At 35.5% G+C, this 23,108-nt stretch overlaps 2 protein-coding genes and 1 long non-coding RNA gene across 4 annotated transcripts; all 3 read left to right on the forward strand.

Annotated features, from left to right (window-relative positions):
- The first annotated feature begins 5,393 nt into the window (after window positions 1-5,393).
- On the forward strand, window positions 5,394-8,630 carry LOC112789460 (BAG family molecular chaperone regulator 7). 2 transcript variants are annotated; one of them, XM_025831364.3, is made up of 4 exons: window positions 5,394-6,515; window positions 7,122-7,157; window positions 7,350-7,640; window positions 8,219-8,630. In XM_025831364.3, exons 1-4 carry the CDS (start codon window positions 5,787-5,789, stop codon window positions 8,444-8,446), a joined length of 1,284 nt encoding a protein of 427 aa, XP_025687149.1. In that variant the 5' UTR covers window positions 5,394-5,786; the 3' UTR covers window positions 8,447-8,630. The 2 variants fall into 2 exon arrangements, with proteins under 2 accessions (XP_025687149.1, XP_025687150.1); XM_025831365.3 differs by lacking the exon at window positions 7,122-7,157 and having other exon boundaries at window positions 5,449-6,515.
- Window positions 8,631-8,716: 86 nt separating this feature from the next.
- LOC140183715 (uncharacterized) lies at window positions 8,717-9,395 on the forward strand. The gene is made up of 2 exons (XR_011879531.1): window positions 8,717-9,094; window positions 9,222-9,395. It is a non-coding gene; the product is annotated as an uncharacterized lncRNA (long non-coding RNA).
- A 2,829-nt stretch (window positions 9,396-12,224) lies between these two features.
- LOC112772869 (uncharacterized) lies at window positions 12,225-16,347 on the forward strand. Its single transcript, XM_025817875.1, has 3 exons — window positions 12,225-12,593; window positions 12,774-14,556; window positions 14,675-16,347. The coding sequence occupies exons 1-3, from the start codon at window positions 12,225-12,227 to the stop codon at window positions 16,345-16,347; spliced, it is 3,825 nt and encodes a 1,274-aa protein (XP_025673660.1).
- The last annotated feature ends 6,761 nt before the right edge of the window (window positions 16,348-23,108 follow it).

Raw genomic sequence — 23,108 nt, forward strand, 5'->3', positions numbered from 1 at the left:
TCATATCCTTTCATCTAATCATTTTCCCGCCTGCACATCACTGACTAGAGCGTCGGAGTGTCCTTGCAGGTGGCACCCCCCTCAATCTCCTTTTACAACGAGTGCTCGGCTGCTCGGCAACCCCAATTCCAGCACGACCGAAGCAGGGCGTCCTCACTCCCTCACCTACTCACCCGATCTATCCGGAAACCGACAACCGAACACACACTAATAATACTATTAGACTTATCTTTTAGTTTATATTAGTATTTTTATCCGTAATGTTATTACGGGAATATACATTTTTTAAAATTACGGTTTATTTTGTTCTGACAGTATAGATTATATATGGCACAAAAAATTTATAAAATTAAACTACTTTTACAAATAAAAAGTCGTAGGTTGACAAAAATCTCTGGCTAAAAAGACCAAGGTATCTATAGATAAAAAAATCAAATAATAAGATTTTTAGTTATTATTTTTATATGAAAAAGTTTAATTTTTATTAATAATTAATTTTAACATTCGTTATCTAAAATTTGAAACAATTTAACGTGTATACGTGTCTGTTGCACAAATAAAAATAATTAGGTGTTAATATTTTTTCTCTTTATGTCTATAAAAGTATAATTAGATATTAGCATAAAAAATTATACTGATAGTTATAAAATTAACTCAAAATTAATTTTTTTAAAACAATTGAATCTTGATTCTAACTTTTAATTATAACATTAGTATTCTCTCCAAATTATATGTAATAAATATTTGAAAGAACAGAAATAAAAATATAGTAAAAATTTAAAACTAAATAAAAAATTAAAATAATATGTATATAATAATAATATTTTTTATTTGAATTATATTATTTTGTTAATTTTATTTTTTGTAGAACAGAAAGGTAAAAAAAAATAGAGAATGAGAGAAAAGAGAGAGAAAGATAAAGATGAAGAGTGAGAGTTTGTTAATTTTGAAAGAAAAAAATTTATTTTAATTATAATAAAAAAATATCGAATAACATATTTTGATTTGTCAAATTACTAATATAAAATATAAATTATATATAGAATAGAAATAGTAGAGAGAAATAGGAAAATAGAGAGAGGTAGAGGAGAGAGTTTAGGAATGGAGTTTATTAATTTTAGGAAAATATATTTTTTCTCAATTTTAATAAGAGAGTGTCATGTGACTCATTTGATTATTAAATTAGATAGTAATATATGATACATAATATAGGTATATTTCAATTTCAATTTCTCAATTTTAATTTTATTGCAATTAAAGAATGTCATGTTGCATATTCTGATTGTCAAATTAGTAATTAGTCATTGATATTAATATTAATATTAATAATGATATATAAAATAGATAGAGTGGTTGAAGGAATGAGAGAGCTGGAGAAAAGAAGAGGGAGGAGGGGAAAATGCTTTAATTTTGGAAGAAAAGATTTGGTTTTAATTGCAATGAGAGAGTGGCATGTGGCACATTTTAGTTATAAAATTAGTATAGAGAGGAGGGACGTATTCTTTAATTTTGAAGGAAAGATTTAATTTCAATTATAATGAGGGAATGACATGTGGCATATTTTGGTTGTAAAATTAATAAGAAAGAGATGATAATTCTTTAATTTTGGAGAGAAAGATTTAATTCCAATTATAATAAAAAAAAGTAACATGTGACATGTAAAATTAAAAATATATAACATAATAGAATATAATAGATAATAAATTCTTATCATATAATTTTATATTCTTAAAATACATACTTGTTTTAGTATGGAATTATAAACATTTTTTTTTGTCAATTCCTACATATAAGAGCTATTTTAACCAACAAATTAAAACTTCTCGTAACTTTTTTCATATTCATCAATAGTACTACATATAACCTTTGGCTACCAAAAATGTAACCTCCAGCATTACCAAAAAGCCCAACATATTACTCACCTTTATTAACTTATAATCTAACTTTTCTAATTAACTCACTCCCCAACAATTTCTGTCCCTTCCGAGTCCCTGTCTGCGCGTGTTAACACCACACTGCCAGGCGTCAAGCGTTCTAAGAGGCCACGCATCTTCCGCACCTGCTGAAAATTTTTTTGTTCAGCACCGTAGCATTGGCCCATAATAAAACCTACCACTTAATTTTTTAGATGGACTCTCATAACGTAACCAAAGTCCATCTTCAGAATCTTTATTATCTAGCTTCAACCCCTCAACCATACGGTAGCTGTGAAAGCTGACATTGTTTAAATTTTAAAACCTATTAAGGTGAGTTATTCTGTTCAGTTGCGTGCGTGTGGAACATTCATCGACACTTATTTGATATTGGTGTTTTGTTTAATTGTGCCTTAATAAAAATTAAATTTTTTATTTTAAATATATTTAAACACATTTAAATATTAGGGTTTAGTATGATTTTAGTCTTTAAGATAGAGATTAAAAATTTTTTTTGTTTCTAACTTTTTTTATTTATAAAATCGTCCTTAAAATTTAACTTAATTTCAAATTAAAATCATCATTTTTACTAAAATTTTAATTTTTATTATCAAATTACTCCTAACTAAAAAATATAAAATTAAAAAATAAAAGAAAAAGAAAGGAGGAAGGAAATCACGCTGGAAAAGGGGGTTTTCAGGGAAGAAGAGGGGGAAGGAAAGGTGAAGAAGAAAAGGAGAAGGGAATCTGTCACCGCTGCTGCTTGTCGTTCGGTCCTTGTCACCATCGCTGCTCTTCGTCGTTCGGTCCTTGCCACCAGATCTCGCCGCTCCTCTTCCTCGTAAGCGTTGCATCGTCTGTCCAGTCCATCAACAATTTTCGCATTTTTAGATATGAAATTACAATTTTCACACTTAAAATAAATTGGTAATTCATATGCTATATGATCTTTTTCACTAAAACAGGATAAGTACATTTCAATAATGCAAACTAGAAAGTAAATTTGGTGATTTCTTTTTCTTTCTTAATTTGTGTACTAAGTACTGAAAATATACTCCCAAGATATTTATTCAATCAAGAATATAGACAATGGTATCAAGTGCTTCATTCTTTATAATTCTAAAGTTTTTTCTTTTTGAAAGAGAGAAAGAGCTCAACACTTATAGTGAAACTTATTACAATTGAAGAATTAAAAAAAGAAATAAAGACAACTAAAGTAATTTTAAGATTTATTTTTTCACATGTTGAAGCATTTTTATTAATCATATGTGTTTGAAGTTGTTCTGCAGAGAATTATATCTCTGATCAGCTTATGTAATTTTTATTTGTGTAGATTTAAGCTGCATTTCGAACGGACGAAATAAGGAGAATTCCTCCAACATCACAAGATGAGATGAGAGCAGGAATGAGTTACTTCCACAATAAATAAAGAACATAGGGATAAATGAGCAGGTAATCATTAGAGAGTGACTCCTGAAATAACAAGAGATGTTTGTTTACTAGCTAGAATGATGGCTGCTAATTTGTATTATTCCCAAATAGAAGATCTTATGTTTGAAGTAATTTATTTTTAGAGAAATAAATTTTATTTTTTAGAAAAATAATTATATTATTTCCAATAGAAAATTTTATGATTGCTAATTTATTATGAGAACCTAAATCTTGTTTAAGGATAATTTTTATTATTTAAAGAATATTACATAGTATTATTATGTATTTATTTTTATTTTATAATATTTCACTAATTTAATTAAAAATATAGGATTATATATATAATTATATTATTAAATATTAAGTTTTAGAAAAAAATTATTAATATATATATATATATATATATAGAAAATAAAAAAAAACAATAAGGGACCTAAGGCTACACTTATATACATTAGTTATGGTATACAAAAAAAAAAAGAGGGACATAAGGCTACACTTATAAATGGTAGTCATGGTATACAATGTAGCTACGCTTTACAGGTGATGCAGTAGTGTTGAAAAGCGTAGCCTATTATGGTAAAAATGAAAGCTGAAAGGCGTAGCCTTTGATCCTGAACAGCATTACTTGAAAAGCGCACCCTATTCCCAAACGCCAAAAGCGTAGCCTTTGAGAATAGGCAACGGCCGAATAGGAATCACCCCAAAAAACGTAGCCGTAGTCTAAGACATCATTTTTTTCACTTTTGGCTACACTTTTCAAGTGTACCTAAATGAGTATTTTTCTTGTAGTGATTGTTTTTATTTTTGATTCATTGTTCTTATGCTTCTGATTCAGATTCGGATTCATTGTTGTTGTGTTTCATTGTTCTTTCTTTTGATTCATTGTTGCTGATTTTATTATTGTTGTTGCTAGCTGTTGATGGAGAAGAATGAAAAAGAAGAATAGAAATTTGATATTTTGGTGAAGAAGAATAAGGGTATTTTGGTCCGAATGGTGGTTTGAAAATAAGTCAAACTTTAGAGACGATTTTGTAAATAAAAAAAGGTTGGGGACGAAAAAAATTTGCAGTCCCTACTTTAAGAACCAAAATCGTACTTAACCCTAAATATTGTCACGTATTAGTGTATTTAACATTGTTTTTAATATGTATTCTTGAAATAAGTTTAAAAATAATATATATTATTATTTATTAAACTAATTTTTTAAAATACTTTATATAATTAAAAATAATAAAAAATTAATTTATATTTTAAATATTAATAAAATATCAAAATATTATTGTAATTTATCTAAAAAATATTTGATATATATATATATATATATATATATATATATATATATATATATATATATATCATTTCTCTATATCTTCTAAAAATTTAAATTTGTGTATCCGTATATCTCATGTCGTATTCATATCCGTATTAGCATAAGTGCATTATATTAAAAATTTATTAATACAACTCAAAATAAAAAAATTTTCCTTTTTTATTACTAGTAATTTTGACTTTTCTACGAACCACAATAACTTGTTATCTACTTTTTACAACGAAGACATGCATATTTTATTTTAACTTTAAACAATTGATTTATTTATTTTTATATAAAATAATTTTAGAATCAACTATAAAAAATGCTAATACATAACATGGAGAGAGTTCATACAAAGTATATATTGCGAAAGGTTCTTTTACATGTACGATTGAGTCATAATCCAACTCCTTTAAATGTGACGCTCCTGCTCAACCATATCTGTACTACCCCTTTTCAAGTTCAGCGCAAAAATTATTACAAGAGCTGTAGATTGTAAGAGTAAGAGTATTTATTTGGTCATTAATTTTTAGGTATAGTTAACATAATAATTCAACAATCGCATTCACATGTAAAGTTAAATTCATCACTCAAATAGTTTAGTCGCATAGTGCCAGGGATGTGGGGCCATGAATCGAGTAAAAGGTCACATGGGAGGCACAATTGCATTCCCTACCAAAAACACAATCGTCTTAGGACGAGACCATAAATAAATACAGTAATAATAAGATTGTTGGCATCCACCGTAATTAATCTCAATCAATGACCCCACTTTGGTCAATTCAATATGCGGCGCCCAAAGTTTACACCCAACCCCGCATCAGCAACATCATAAATCATCACCACCAACATTCTAATCCCATCACCTTCAGGAGATGAATTCCCACAAATACCCTCACCAGTCACCACCTTCCACCTTTAGACGCTCTGCTCCTTCGTCCTCGTTCTCCTCAATACTTTGTCGCGTTCTCCATTTCGCACTTTAAACCCGATTCAATATAATTGATTCATTCGTTGACGCATTTGTTCATTCCACGCTTTATTGTTGTGTTTCTCTGTTTCTTCACGTGAACGAGTTTGTTGATTCTGACTCAAGAGTTAACTCGCTGTGTCACTCACCAGTCACCATGAGCCGATTCAGGCGATTTGAGCTCATCGAAGAACAACCCTTCTGCTACTACTCTAACACTTTCTCATCATCATCACCACCATCATCTCTGCCATTGTTCTTCGCCGAAACTTCCTCCATTGTGGTCCCAACCAGAACCCTAACCTTCCCTTCCTTCGTCGAAGACTCACTCTGCTTCGACCTCTTCGAAGACACCGTCGACTCCGTCGCCGATCTGATCGTCCCGCCGCACTCGGCGGCGATCGCTCTGCGGCGAGTTAAGCACCGCGTCGAGAAGCAGCTCGAGACCGAGCTGTTCCTTCAGAACCTGTCGGACCGAGTCTCCGAGTTGGAGTATCGATTCGATCGGGTCCTAGCCGCGAAAAGATGCGGCGGCGTCGGCGGTGTTGGAGATCGGAAGTACACTTGGACGGCGGAGATCAAGGGAGCGGAGAGGAACGGGTTTGACAGGAAGTACAAGTGGGTGGCGGAGATCGTTGAGGAGGAGAAGAGGAAGGCGGCGGCGGCGAGGAACATCAAATGGACGGCTGAGATTAAGGGAAAGGGAGAGGAGAGTGGGAACACGAGGAAGTACACGTTTGAAGTTGAAAGTGCTGATGCTGAGAAGAAGAAGAAGAAGAAGGAAAAGGAGAAGGAGACTGAGCATGAAAAGAAGAAGAAAGGGAGTGCATTGCGCATTGTGGAGATTGAAGAACCCAGTGATCACAGAACCCTCGTGTTGAGACAGGTTTGTGTTGGTTTCTTATCTGTTGAGTTTGTGAATCGGATTTTGAAACTGTATTCGGAAGTGATTAAGTGAAGGACATGGCTTGTTTGGTTCATAAATGCTTGCTTGCTTGATTTATGTTTAAGTAAGTGTCGCTAAGCAGGGTTGAATCAGCATTACTAGTTATATTAGATGCGTAATCGTGGTTTATTGTTTAATTAAATTCATTTACATTGCAAATGTGTGATTGATTGTAGTGTTTGAATCTGTTGGTTTTGAAAAGTGAAGTTGCTTTCCAAAGTTAACTAGCTTGTCTCTTTTTTCTTCTTCTTTTTTTTTTTTTTGAGAACTAGCTTGTAATCCGATTGTACATGTTTTCTTGCTCTTGTTCTCAGAACTTGAATGTTCCATATGAATTCCAATAATGTGCTGCTTTTTTGTTTTTTAATTATTCTTTTGTTTGAAGTTGCATAATCTGTTCAAATGATAATGTTGGTCTTAAATGCATTTATTTTGTTCGTGTCCTGAATTCTTGCAAGTGGTCGCTAAATGAAGTAGTAGATGCATTATCTATTTATTTATTGTTTTTTTTTTCTTTCGTTCTTTCTTTTTTTGTGATCATTACAGAAGGCTGGGACCTCTAATTATAATTCAAATTCTAAGGTGAAATCTGCGCCATTTAGATTAGTATTATGACAGATACTAGTGCATTAAATAAGCATGCTACATTTCATTTTTGTCTCAAATGCATCTAATTGAATGTGTAGCACACACATACGCTTCTGTTATTGGAATTTTATACGTAAAACATTTAAGCATGCTGAGTTCTGCAATCTAACTTTCTTGTTGAGTAAGGCATTTGCAAAGAGGTTTGGAGCTGTTCAAAATAACAGAGGCAAAAGGAAGGAATTATCTCCACAAGATGCTGCAATGTTGATCCAGATCAGCTTTAGAACATATCTGATCCGTAGATCCAAAGCTCTACGAGCCCTTAGAGAACTTGCTGTTGCAAAATCCAAGTTAAAGGAAATCAGAGCTCAATTCAATAACTTTTCCTACCGTCGTCACTTGTCACGTGATGCAGAGGAACGCCAGAGGTTTTCAGAGAAAATCATTGTCTTGCTCCTCACAGTCGATGCCATTGAGGTAGATCTGCAATTTCTGAATATCTCTGTCTTTTGTCTATGGAATAGATCTTTCTTTCTCACAGTTTATAACCTCTAAACATCAGACTATTGATAATGTGGTTGACTGTAGTAAATCCTAGGGCATTTTTAGTTGTCTCTAACACCACGTGCTGTTGAAAACTATTAGAAATTGTGTAGCGTATGGACTTTAGACAAGTTTGAAGATTCAATCATAGCTTAGAAGATTTCATCTTCTAAAATCTAAACCATGTTTTGCAGTAGTTGTACAATCATTCTGGCTTCTGCTTGCTTTCCAGTTCCCATCTACATATCTCTGTATCTGTTCAAGAATTAGGCAGTGAAGATCAGTTTATTTCAAATATGGTGACGTTAATCATAATAAAGCATTAAATTTTAAGAGGACTTATATATTGTTACTGCATAGGTAAGTCATGGTGTCCTAGACTCCTAGCCATAAAAAGAACGGAATTTTGCACCTGCCTAAGATTCTGACTGCATCACGATCATGAGTGTGTTAAAAGGAGCATCACCATTCATCTGTTTTCCTTATGATTTTTCTCATTACTTGTATTTTAGGGAGTTGATCGGATGGTGCGATATGCAAAGAGGTCGATCGTGGATGAGCTGGAAGCAATGCTTGATGTGGTAGATCCCCAGCCTGGTGGAAGATCACGCTCCTTTAGGAGGACATTTGATATGCCTGATGGAGTGATCCGGAAGGAAATTGAGGAAGGTGTTCGACAGGTCGTGCAAATGCTCGACGATGCAGAGAATAGCAGCAGCACCTTTGAAGCATGCCTGTGACAGTGAGAACAAGGAAACAGTATTTGTGTTTATGCCACGCGTTTATGTCTGATGGTGTCGTTTGTTGCTAGTTATTTTAGCCTTCCAAGACCAAAAGTTGAGCTTTCATCCAATGTTTTCTTTTTTTCTGTCTTGCTTGAACTTCCAGCACTCTAATTTTAATTTGCATCCATCTTCTTGTTTACATAGGCCTCCCTGAAATCTGGTGCGTCTGGTTTCTCTGCTAAATGCTAATCCGACAAGTTTACTTTGCGTGAATTCCCCCCACCCCAAAAAACAACAAATATAAAGCGTCGACATAAAAGTGGAACTAAACACTACGGGAGAGAAAAATCACGTTTAGACTGTCTTAGTAGTTTGTGACATATAAGACAAAATACATGTAATTTCCATTTACACACATGCCCCTTTCTTCTCTTGTACCTGTGCCCTGTGTTGTCATCGGGGTTGCTCTACTCCTACTCCAACAGTGACCACCCTCCACCGCCTTTCCACCCTTCTAAGCTTTCATTCCAACCCCATTTCTCCATTTCTCTCTCCATCATTATCAACTGACTTCACACAACAGAACAAAACAACGTACCCAACCCATTACAGTGTTTCCTGGGTTCCGATTCTTACTAATGAAATCAAATGGTGAATCAAACGGTAAAGATCCAGCACCTGATTTGTCCACAACTGGGTTCTCTCAGTCTCCTGTTGGAGTTTGGTTCTCATTTGTCAACCATTCTCCTTAGCCTTTGTTGACTCATTTTTCTTTATTTTCAATTGGAAGGTTTAACGCTGCATGAACTGAATTTGGGGAATTGGTGGCAGGGGTCTAGGAATACAGTCAACAGTTACAATTGGTTGCAAGGGTTTAGTCAGCGAAATGTGAGCAACTAAAATCTTTACATGTATTTCCATCCGTAACGAACCCCACACTATAAAACCCCCTCCTTTCATCTCATGTGGTGCATTCATCTCACCAAATATCTCCCTCTCCATATCTACCACTAAATTTCTGTAGGGGTCTTTGTGCTTCACAGTTTTTATCATTTTAATCTTTTAAATTCAAAATTTATTGCACTAATTCTCGACATCTAGTTTTTGGACACTATATTGGTCTCTAAACTCATTCAGGTATTGAATAAGTGGACATAGTGTTGAGTTGGCTCTAATTCATCATGTTGGACACATAGCTAAATGACGTTATTTTATTTTGGTGGTTAAACAGGTAAAATAAGGGTGTTTTGGAAAATGATAAAAGATAAAATAGTTTGTATATCATATAAATTCTTTTTCATTTTTTCAGTTTTCCTTATTTAAGCGTTAGAATGAAGATATACAAATTCTTTTTCATTTTTTCAGTTTTCCTTATTTAAGCGTTAGAATGAAACGACACCATTTATCCCTGTGTCAAGTGTGGCAAATCAGAGTATACTCAACACTCCGTTTGTCAAATCAGCGTCCAGGAACCAATATGTTATCGGAAATAAATATTGAAGATCAATATAAGGAATTTTGGATGTAAGGGACTAAAATGATTAAAATTGTGAATCTGGATGACCACTTGAGAGATTTAGTCCTATATCTACTCTTATTTTTCATTTTTTTTTGTTATGATAACTAAAACAATTGTTTTTGGATAGACAATAACTTTTGTAAACAATGTGAATAATGAGCTCTATAATTGACCTAATAAAGTAAAAAAATACTAGTTAAACAAAATAGCCACTTTTGTACCACTTAGGGTTTTTCTCTGAAATTCTTGTCTGTCTACAAACGCCGACTATATGCGAGGCGGCTTCGTTAGGGGGGCTGCGGCATGACCTCATAATCCAAAAGAGGAAAATAGGCAGCAGGGAGACCTAAATCCCAGAGAAGTAAAAAAAGGAAGGAGGTCGAAAGTAGAGGGTGCCATTGCAGGGGCAAGGAAGCTGGTACCAAGAGTAGAAGAATGGATGGAGGACGGCTCAGAGGCTGAACGACAGCTAGATGGAGATCAACCAGACACAAACATGGAAAGAGATCAAGACAAGATTTCTGGAGGATCTACATATCAGAAGACCTTTGCAGAAACTGTGAAAATAGGGACTAGGACTGCCATAGTCACTCAAGAGAAGGAAACAAATGAGGATATAGAAACTGCGAAAGAAGACAGTGATGCAGAAAATGCGGACGACATCACTCTAAAGAGGATGCCAGATGGACTTTACAATCTCATCATAGGAGAGCGTGTGAAAAGAGAGCTTTGTAACGAATGGTGGGAGACACTCATAGTGAAGCTCATAGGAAGGAGGATCACTCTGGCGGTCATGAAAAGGAGACTTGAAACAATGTGGGCTAAAAGAGGAAGCTTAGAAGTCATTGACTTGGGAAATGAATATTTTTTGGTGAAATTCTTCAATGGAGAAGATCTGGACTATGCACTCACAGAGGGGCCGTGGAAGATTTTCGACCACTACTTGACGGTAAGGCTTTGGAAGCCAGAGTTTGATCCCATGAAGGCATCCATTGATAATATCGCTGCTTGGGTACGGCTCCCGGGACTTCCCATTGAATATTACAATCGCACTATCTTGGAGAAGATAGGAAACATCATTGGTCGCACTCTGAAAGTAGACTCAAACACTGCGGAGGTCTCAAGGGAAAAGTTTGCAAGAATTTGTGTGGAAGTAGATTTAGAAAAGCCCCTGACCACGAACTATATGATTAATGGAGTGAAATATGCCGTGGAATATGAAGGAGTGCACTTAGTGTGTTTTGCATGCGGAAGAGTAGGACATGATAAGGGAGTCTGCCCAGAATCAAAAACGAAAAAAGATGGGACAGAGAATGGCGGTGGACCAGCAGGTGCTGAGGAAGAAGGGGAGGGCACTTTGGGGAATATAGTAAAAAACAAGGGTAAAGGAGTCATTCTAGAGGAAGAAGGACAATATGGTCCATGGATGCTTGTGCAAAGACAAACACGTGGCCGAAAATCTGTTAAAATTGGAGAGAATGGGAGTAGTGGTAGTGGTGCGCCAGGACAGGGAGTGGGTGCTGGAAGAGCAGGGAACATTTCACGCTTTGCAGTGTTGCAGTCCGAGGAAATAGATCCCAAGGACGATGGTAATCAGGAGGGTCCACACAATCACACAGAAACAGAGAAAAGCTTAATGGAGGTCACTCACAGGAAAAAGGATAGACTACAAGTCTGTAATAACAACAATGACCCACATAAGACACTTATCCAGCCACTAAAAAAAGCCCAACAAGAACCAAGCTCTTCACAACCTTTGCTTAAAGCCCAAAACCTGCCAGGAAAAGAGTTGTCAAAATCTTTGAACCAAACACAATCTTAACCTTCGAACTATAATAGGAACCTTATTCCGACCCAGCACACCCCATCCACGACCCTTTTAGAGCCTAACCCAGAGCCAACTAATCCTAACCACCCTATGGAACTCAACTCAAACAGGCAAACTGTTGACTATCACCAAGAAAATTGGGCGAATGTATGCCCCTCATCGCAAAACAATGATTCGTAAATGATACTAGCTACCATGGCTGGTAAGGAGGAAGAGAAACCCCCTGACCCTAGAAGGTTGGACTTTGGTTCCGGTAAATCCAGTTAGCTAGTGGAGGCAGTGTTGCAATGTGAGGAAGCCATGGACTTGAAAGGAATGCAGGTAGAGAATGACACTCCACCTCAAGTGGAGGATATGCAGATTGTGTAATGGGCCTCATGGCCTGTAATAATTGGGACCAAAGCCCAATCTTGTCGAGTTGATTCTTTTCTTTAGTGGTCGAAACCATGATTGTGTTTGCATGGAATGTGCGTGGAATTGCTAATAGAGCAACTGTTCGAGCTCTTAAGGAATATAGGAGAATGTATAGACCAGACTGCTTCTTCTTGTTTGAAACCCGATGTAGTGGAGAAAAGGCAAGGGAGGTTATCCGAGAGTTGGGGTTCCAATTTGCTGTGGTGGAAGATGCGGCGGGGTTTAGCGGAGGTATATGGGTTCTTTGGGAAGATGCCAATCTGGATATAAGATTAAGGGAATCCCATCATCAGTATATCCACCTGAGTGTTGATAGAGTAGAGTGGGGGAGCTGTCTATTGACCGCCATATATGCAAGTCCTCAAGAGAGGCACAGAGCTACTTTGTGGAAGAAACTTCAGGTAATTGCTGACTCAATTTCTATTCCTTAGTTACTATTAGGGGATTTTAACGTCATAGCTGATATTGAGGAAAAGAAGGGAGGAGGAAGAGATAACCCAAGTGCCTGTAGAAGATTTCGATCTTGCATTAGTAGGTGTAAACTGATTGATCTGGGATGGATTTGAGCCAAATATACCTAGAAAGGAGGGGAGCGTGAGGGGCAGAACAAGGTGTTCAAGAGACTGGATAGGGGTCTTGCTAATATTGAATGGAGAACAACCTTTCCTGATGGCCGCATCGAAGTTTTGCCTAGAGTGAGGTCTGATCACCACCCCTTGTTAGCAAGATTTGTACCATCTAGAGTAGATGTTGGTGAGAAACCTTTCAGATATGAAACTATGTGGGAAACTCACCCAAATTTTAACCATTATGTAAAGGAAGCCTGGCCAAAAGAGCAACAACTCCCTGAGGCGCTTAGCACCCTCACCCACCTCTTAAAGGAGTGGAATAAGAGTGTGTTTTGTGACGTTAATAGGAGAAAAAGGAGGGTAATGAGAAGACTTGAAGGCATTCAACAAGCTAGGGAGTATGGACGTATTCCGTTTTTCGATAAATTGGAAAAAGAGCTTACGGAAGAGCTAGAACTAATTCTTGAACAAGAAGAAGTGATGTGGCAGCAAAGATCTAGACAAAAGTGGATAACTGATCGGGATAGGAACACACGGTTTTACCATTTGAAGACCGTTCAAAGAAGGAGGAAGAATAGGATATGTAAATTGAAAGGAGAGGATGGAAGATGGTGCGAAGATATGGAGGATCTGAAGCATAAGGCCATCTCGTATTTCAAAAGAATTTACAACAAAGATTGGATGGAGGAGCCGATTAAAATCACAGGTGGAACTTACCCTCCGATCCATGAGGATGATGTAAGAAGGTTGAGTGCACCCCTTTCAAATGAAGAAATAAAGGCAGCTCTTTTCAACATTGGATCTTTGAAAGCCCCGGGAGAGGACGGTTATCCAGCACACTTCTTTAAAGAACAGTGGAAAGTGATAAGAGAGTCCTTTATGGAATTCATACAAAAGTTGTGGCAGGATCCTAGCTCTGTCAAACTTGTTAATCAAACACTAATAGTTCTCATCCCAAAGATTCAGCAACCAGAATATTTGAAACAATTTCGGCCTATAGCACTATGTAATGTGGTGTATAAGTGCTTATCAAAGATAGTAGTCAATCGAATAAAACCAACATTGGTCAATAGAATAGCACCATTTCAGTCCAGTTTTGTTCAAGGGAGACTCATTCAGGACAATATAATTATTGCTAAGGAAATGGTCCATGATATGAAGAAGATGAGAGGAAAGAAGAAGTTCATGGCGATAAAGGTGGACTTCGAAAAAGCATACGATCGGCTGAGATGGGACTTCATTTTAGATTGCCTCCATGAATTTGGGATACCTCAACAACTTATAGACATCATTATGTGCAGTGTGACCTCTGTTTCTTTTAAAATTCTTTGGAATGGCTGCAAGACGGAATCCTTTGAGCCTTGTCGTGGTTTACGACAAGGAGATCCAATATCGCCATATTTGTTTGTTATTGCAATGGATAAATTATCCCAAGCGATAGAAGAGAGGGTACAATTGGGGGTCTGGAAACCCATGGTGGCTGGGCGCAATGGACCTTCAATTTCACACTTACTCTTTGCAGATGATTTGCTGCTCTTTGTGGAAGCTTCTGTTGAACAGATTAGAATAGTAAAACAAGTTCTTGAGTTGTTTAGGAGATCTGCAGGCTTGAGAGTGAGTGAGACGAAATCCTCTATTTATTTTTCAAAGAGTGTAAATCGACAGGAGAGGGAGGCCATCACAGCAGAAGGAGGGTTTGAGGAAACGCCTTCTCTTGGCAGATACCTTAGCGCTTTGATTATAAATAGCCGAAAAGGGAGGGACAGATTCAAGACCACCTTGGAGCGAGTTGCAGGTAAATTACAGGGATGGAAAGCCTCATGCCTCTCATTTGCCGGGAGGGTAACTTTTAGCCAAAGCGGTGATAAGTCCTGCTGTTAATTTTGATATAATGCATTCCTCTATACCAAAAGGGGTGTATAGGAAATTAGAAAAGATGCAAAGAAGTTTTATTTGGGGAGAAGAAGAAGGACAAAGAAAGATGCATGCAGTGAGCTGGAAACAACTTTGCAGGGGTAAGAACAATGGAGGTTTGGGCTTTAGGGATCTTACTAAAATGAATGAGGCCTTCTTATCAAAGGTGCTGTGGAGACTCATAACAGATAAAGAGGCTCTATGGGCAAGAGTGTTAATCAGTAAATATGGTAGGCAGTTGGACTTAGTTCATGACATGCAAGCAGTTTCCTCAGATTCGATTTTGTGGAAAGACTTGACAAAAGTGGGAGAATTTGTCCGTAAGCATGTCCGCTTTTCAATTGGAGACGGATCTTCGACCCTGTTCTGGAAAGACCGATGGTTGAAAGATGAAAGACCTCTATTGAACCATGTTAGCCAAGTAACCATAGATATGAGGGTGAATATGTATGTGAGCGAAGCAGTTAGAGAAGGCAACTGGAATTACAGTCTACTCCAAAATTTCCTTGAGGAGGATCGACTGCAAGAAATCAGAGCGCTATTTCCCCCTGCTCCAGAATTAGGGAGGGACTCACTCAAATGGGACCTCACTCATGATGGCAATTTCACCGTGGCAAGCGCTTATAAAGCTCTTGCAAGGTGGGAGGAAGGAAATGACGATATCTGGAAGCTAATTTGGCAATGGCCAGGACCAGAGAGAATAAAATGTTTCATATGGCTGGAGGTGCATAGAAGGATCATGACAGCACAAAGGAGGAGGCAAATCTTTGGGACAAGCGATGAATGCCATGCCTGTCCAGGAATAGTGGAGACATTAGAGCATGTTTTGAGGGACTGCAGCAGAGCATCACAGGTTTGGTCCAAAACAATCCATTACAGCCACATTCAACCTTTTTTCAGAGCTCCTTTTAATTTGTGGATTAGATGGAACCTTGCATCTGATCTTGGAATTAACAAAAATGGGAAGTGGAGAACCCAATTCATGGTCACCTGCTGGTGGTTATGGAGATGGCGTAATAAGGAAATTTTTACGGCACATTTTCATAGACCAAGAGAGCCAGTGGAGTTTATACAAAAATACATCCATAATATAAATGAAGCCTTAAGAATGAAAGAAGTAAGGAATGAGAAGAGGGGGTGGATGGAGAAGCAGATCGCATGGATCCACCCTCTTGAGGGCTGGACAAAAGTTAATACAGATGGAGCAGCAGACCATGAATCAAAAAAAGCAGGGTGCGGGGGCTTAATTTGTGACCACTTTGGGAGATGGGTGGCAGGATTCAAAGCCAGCGATGGAGCCAGTAATTCATTTCAAGCAGAATTATGGGGCATAACCCATGGATTACAGATGGCATGGGAGTTGGGATTAAGAAGAGTTATAGTAGAATCAGATTCCCAAGCAGCAATTCAAACTATACAAGATGCAGAAAAAGCAAAAAATCACCCGGAAACACTAATTAGACACATTTACAATCTTACAAAGAGAGAATGGAGCTTGAAATTTTCTTATACCTATAGAGAAGGAAATCGTGCTGCAGACTCTTTGGCTAAAGAAGGAAGAGATTGGAATGCAGGATTTACATTTTTGGATCAGCCTCCAAGTAGGCTTCAGCTTATTTTAGATGAAGATGGTCGTGGGGCATGTTTACCCCGAACAGTAATTGTTAGATAACTTGGGCCTTTGGCCTCCAGCTTACCAAAAAAAAAAAGTAAAAAAATACTTCACTTCCCAAATTACCTCCTAAACCTTAACATTAGGATAATCATCTGCACATCTAGTCATTGTTAACTGTGCATGAGTAAATCGAATAAAAAATAATTATTCAATTAAAAATAATGAACATAATCTTCTGCATACTTCTTGAATTGAACATCTGACATATCCATTGTTAACATAGTTTAGTATTCTCATTGTTTACCTATACTTTTCTTAACTAAAATCATCTCAAATACCACTCTTATCAATTGATTACAATAGAAAAATGATAAGAGATCAAAATGGATCTAATATATTTAATTATTCTCAAATAATATTTATATATATCTTCCCATTAAATTTGTTGCTTAATAAGTTTGAAAAACACGCAATTAACAAGATATGAAACAATTGAAAAAAATTCACTACAAAAATCCCACATAAGTTAATGATACTTTTTAATATAAAATGTATTATATTAAAATCTTTGTTAAAATTTTTATTAGGGGTTAATATTATATTAAATTAAAATATAAATATTATTTTTTTTATATAATTATTTGTTAATAAATGATCATAATGTTAAGCTGGTATTTACACGTTTGAGTCTCTTGAACGCTCTCTTTCTATGTTTGGCAACTTTTTTATTCCCTGAATGCAAGAGTGATTTTACCTCTAAACACACGTTCACGTGGAGCTAAAAATTATAGCTGTTTACCGTTGAGAAATTAAATGAAAAAAATTATTTCTTTTCTATGAACAAGTAGTTTGTAATTTTTATATACTATGTTTATTATTAAAATTTTGTATAATATGAATTATGATTCCATTATAATTATTAGACATTATCAATTATGTGTATATATATTTAATATTATGTGTAATTTATTATATGCATATAATATTTAAGATAATATTTTATATAATAATATGTTCTAATTTAAAATTCTGTAATATAAAAATTATTAAAATAATAATACTAAAAGTTTAATCTAATATTTATGCTTTTGGTAATTTTACATTTAAAATTGATTTTGGTTATTGTTATTCAAATAATATTTTATCAATTATAATTATTTTTGAATTAAAGTATTTAAATATAAATCAAGTTGAAACAAACACAATTCTAATATAATCAAATTGAACTCAACTCCAATTTTAAACTGAACCAACACACACTGAATCTCTCAAATTCATAAATCTTATTAAGTGAGACGTAGAGGGTTTCTTTTGCAGTTTGCTTTTAGGATTTTTTGGTCATGCTTTTCATTTAGTTAAGAAAGTCCGTTAGAACAGTTACAGCCCAACCCTACTAAAAAGACTATTGCCCGTTGGTTTTCTATTGGTCTCTTTTTTTTTGGACAATTTTGTAGGATGTTACTAAATTGGGCCCATTTTAAGTACATTTTTGGTGCAGCCCATTTTACTTTATAGGTTATTTTAGTATTGTCTGAACTCTGAAACAAAATAAAAGAGCTTTTCATCTGAACTTTTCAAAAGAGGAGTCGTTCACTTATTCCGTGGGTGGGTCAGGATCTTTGTTCCGGTGCGGGTTGGGTTTTCTGCCCAAGCCTGAGCCTAAAAGCTTTAAAAAAAACTTCATTTTCAAAATAAAATAGCAATATTATATACTAAAATACGTTTTTTTTAAAGAGAATAAATCAGAAAAATGGTTAGAAGTTAGAATTTCAGAGACGGTGTGATGAACAGAATAAGTGAATCCTTAAATGGGATATTTATATTCGAATTTGGGCATATTCAAACATATATTTGTGCTATTTGATTGGTTACTAACACCAACATCTAAAGAATTTTCTTCTATCACATTCTTTAGGAAATAAATAATTCCAACATATAACTTACTAGAATGCTAGCGAAATACTTTTTATATTAAAAAGTATCATTAACTTATATGGGTTATTTGTAGTAATTTTTTTTTAATTATTTTATATTTTATTGATTGCATGTTTTTTAAATTTATTAAGCAATAAACTTTAATGAAAAGATATATAAATATTAGGGTTTTTTACTTAAATAAATTGTATGGGAGTCAAAATTACCTGATTTCCTGAAACGGATTCTGCAACGTGATTATCCTCTTAGCATTATTATATAAATCGTCCTAGGGTGCAGATGGTTATATAAAACGTGAATCATCTCAGTCTAGGACGATTAATGTATGAACTTGTAAGGCAAATTAAGCGTAAATCGTGCCAGGATCTCTAGGGTTAGAAGGAGACTATAAATCGTCCCAAGGTGGTAGGTTTCACGTGTTCATGGGCTAAACCTCATTGGGGTATCACGATTTATACCTTATTGAGACCCTCTTCAGCCTGGCGCGATTTATGTGTTGGTTCGTAATACTAACTGGGCTGGGACGATTTATGCCCAAGTTAGTAACCCTAAGGAGGTAAGAACGATTTACACAGGCAGAAACTCTATAAATGAAGGAGTTTCAAACAGATGAAACACACAGGACATTTGTTAAGGGTGTAAGAGATGGCGGAGAGTATCTTCTTGTTACTGTATCATCGGAAAAAAATTGATGAAAACACAAGTGAGAGTGTAACTTTTTCTAGCAAAGGAGTGTTTATAACTCCGTCAACGACGTTGATGGATTTGCACAGTAGTATATTAGAGAAGGCTGGAAAGTGTAGTAAAAAATGCGTGAAGCAATTATTTTTTCGTATTCCGATATCATTGAAGCAAGGTTATGTTAAGTATGGGAAGTACGCGATGTTGGGTGACGACGACATGCGAGTTATATTTCACAGTCAAGCAAGATTTTCCGACTTAGGTGCGCTGGAGTTGTTTGCCATAATGGTTGATGTGGAGGGCAGCAACGGGGGATCTGCTCCGAATATGCCCACTGGCGTCATAGAAGGGACTTCCACCGCCATTCCAACAGGGCAACCGGCGACTCCACTTGTTTTGTTTCCATCTTTTGCTGCTGATTTGCCTGTCCCGGGTGATGACTTGGGTGATGGGCGTAGCTTCGGCCAGCTTGCAGCTGCGATCGGATCTGCACCTGTAGTGGATAGTGCACCCGCATTCATGGAGGTAAGAGAGAGAGATCCGTTTGCGGAGGCTATAGGTGATGATGGGTCAGATTCGGAGCCACCAATTATTGGTGACGAGAGCGACGGCGAAGAGAACACCGCAGTTGCTGGGGGAGCTCAAACCCATGGTAGCAGTGGTACACAGCAGTACCCTCGACACTTCACCACATTGGACCTTGAAGCAGTGAACCAGGCCGCAAATGTAGACCAGCATCACCCTGTGATTCACGGAGAAAGGCCTAGTGTGATTGGCACGGACGAGTTTGAGGTCGGGCAACGGTTTGAAACAAAAGAGGAAGCTGTACTGACAATCAAGAGTTATAATATTCAGCGTGGTGTAGAGTATAAAGTGTTTGAGTCCGACCAGTTGAAGTATCATGGGAAGTGTGTCCAGTTCGGGAATGGTTGTAACAATCGCAAATTTTTGGGAATTCTGTCATCAGAACCATCGCTCTATCATGAGCGAATTCCATAATCTATTAAGAACCCTGATGTCTAACGTCTTATACTAAACCAAAAACTAACTAAATCACTAAACATGGTATGGGCACCGTCTTAATAAAAAAATATTCTAAGATGCATATTCAGCCAATACCATATCATCCAACATACTATAACATCCAACATATTAATGTACTTAACAAACCCATGGCATCGACTCAACAACATTACAAAATTCAAAAACTTACCTCTTGATCAATAAATCTGGCAACATGCGCTATGCCGTTCAGGCGGTACATATCTTCTTGGTTCACAGCCATTATCACTGCCGGACGGATTACTTCCTCTACCAGCCGGCCACCGGCGGCCACTCCCACCGCCACCTGCGCCACTCAGACGCCTCTGGCAACTACCAGTTGCACCTCCGCCGTGGGCTGGTCCCCACACCCGAAACACTTCTCCCCCCAAACTTCCTCTCCGGTTAAAATGGTGGCTCCCAAATCTCCTCTCACCTTTATGCCGCAGCAACTTCACCCTGCACTACAAAGATGAATCGTCCTTACCTCCTTAGGGTTCTAACTTGGGCATAAATCGTCCCAACCCAATTAGTGTTACGAACCAACACATAAATCGCGCCAGGCTGAAGAGGGTCTCAATAAGGCATAAATCGTGGCAGCCCAATGAGGTTTAGCCCATGAACACGTGAAACCTACCACCCTGGGACGATTTATAGTCTCTTTCTAACGTGAAACCTACCACTCTGGCACAATTTACGCTTAATTTGCCTTACAAGTTCATGCATTAATCGTCCTAGGCTGAGATGATTCACATTTTATATAACCCTCTGCACCCTAGGACGATTTATATAATAATACCAAGAGGGTAATCACGTTGCAGAATCCATTTCAGGGGAATCAGGTAATTTTGACTCCCATACAATTTATTTAAGTAAAAAAAAAACCCTAAATATTATTTGAGAACAACTAAATATAATAGATCCATTTCGATTTTTTATCATTTCTAGGGATAATTATTTTGGTCCCTAAAATTTAAGATCAAAATCAAAATCGTTTTTAATCCTATTTTTTATTCGAAATCGTCCCATTATTTCATTTAGTATTAAAATAATTTTTTTAATATTTTTTAGACAAAAATATCCCTCATTGACGGTGAGACCAGAGTTTCAATTTCTCTTTCTCTCTTCTCAACACTCATGTGGTTCTTTTTTCCTTCTCCAATTTTTTATTCATCTATTAAATTCCCTATGACTCCTGCCATGTCACCGTCGCGGTTGCCCAAGAGGCTCATCGACTTCATCCATTGAATTGTCTTTCTCTATCTCACATGGTCTCTCTTTGCCTCTCGTTCTCTTGTATTTCTCTCCAGTAACGGCAACGACTTTTCCGTAAGCGGGAGCCGTGCTATCATTCTCCTCCTTTTCTTCCTTCTTCTTTCTTCTTTTTCTTCTTCGTCATCCATCCATCTCTCTTATCTCTTTTCTCTCTTCTCTCTGTCCTAATTTTTTCTTTCTTTTTTTTTCAAAAAATAAATAAATACTATGTGTTGAATTTGATGTTGTTGTTGTTGAATTTGAATGATGTATTATTGTCGGTAATTCATGAAATTGATAATTGTTTGAATTTAAATACAATTATTGTTGTTGAATGTTGTGTTCTTGAATTTGATTTTTGGTATTTAGTGAGAGTAAGGGGGTGATAATGTGTTAATGTTGCAAGTGTGAGGAGTGCATGAAGTTAGTCGCACATTAAAGAAAGTAAGGAAGAATGAGGAGTTTATAAGATGAGAGACCCATTAACTTTGACACCTTAAAGTTTTGAGTTGCATATAGTGTCTTTTCATCTTATGTTCTCTCGTTTAATTTCTCTCCCATGGTTGAGAGCTCCCCACGGCAGCCAAATATACATCATTATATTTGTTTACTTCTTCAGGCATTTTTTCCACTTTCTCTTATGAAATATTTTTAAAAAAATTCTATAAATACTAAAATTCATATACTATATTTTTATGTATATTTATATATATTTTATATTTTTAACAAAAGAACAATTAACTACAAAATTAATCAAATTTTTTACACAAATGACAAAACTTTTTCACAAATAAACAATTAAAATTTCAACTAGAATAATCAAAATTTTAAATCGACATGGAACTACATCCAGTAAATCTAGTCGTTCTCCAACTTGGCCAACAAGTGACAACCGAAAAAATGAGTGTTTTAGAAAAAAAATAATCAGAAATTAAAAAATATAATAGTTAATTGGTGGTTGATTTGTGATGTATTGTTGGCTTTTTTATTAATTGGTCACATTTTTCAAAATTTAATAAGAGTGTCTCTCTTTTGAAATCAATTACTAAGATGCTATCTTTTTTATATTACTTAACCAATCATAATTAAAAATAACATAGTAAATCAATTACCATTTTAGCAAAAAAAAATGACATTTAGGTAACTAATTTAAAAAGAGTGATAGTTTAATAAAAAATTTTAAAAAGATAGCACATTAGTAAAAAAAAAGTCTATATATTCATATAGAACTATCTATGTTTTTAATTTTTTACTTTTTACAATATTTTTCAGTAAATTAAAAATCAATTCGTCACTGAATTCTATTATAGAGTTTATTGTTGGCAAATAAAATCTATATTGTTATTTGTCTATGCATAAATCAAATTATTTTTGTCTTAGCCTTGTATAACTATAAATCTTAATTAGTTTTAAGTTTTTTTATTTCATTAAATGTAAGAGGAAAAATATATATAAAAACTTACTTTCGTTTATATAGATATCAGATATCTACTTATTTTATCTCGTTTTTTCAAGAACTTTGATAAAATCATGAAGAAATAAGAAAAGAAAAGATGAAAAATTTTTATTGATTGTTGATTGATTTGAATTGTATTAAATTATGAAGGTAAAACTAAATATATATAGAGCATTGACTTATAAAAAATAAAAATAAATAAAAATAAGATAAGAACAACTAAAGATAAGATAAAATAAAACAATAAAAACTAAAATTGTAATTGAATTTATGTATTCTATTAGACTAAGGGGTCAGAAGACTTCTTTATTGTTGTCATGGATTAAGGTAAAAGAGTAGTTTAATAAACTTCAACTAAAAAATTGAAATAAAAATTAATCTTGCTCTATGTTAAATTAAGATGTCTGCTGTTTAGGGTGAATGCATGTATATACATATAGCATTCTTATAC

This window comes from Arachis hypogaea, chromosome 3 (assembly GCF_003086295.3).
Source record: "Arachis hypogaea cultivar Tifrunner chromosome 3, arahy.Tifrunner.gnm2.J5K5, whole genome shotgun sequence".
Taxonomy (NCBI): Eukaryota; Viridiplantae; Streptophyta; class Magnoliopsida; order Fabales; family Fabaceae; genus Arachis; species Arachis hypogaea.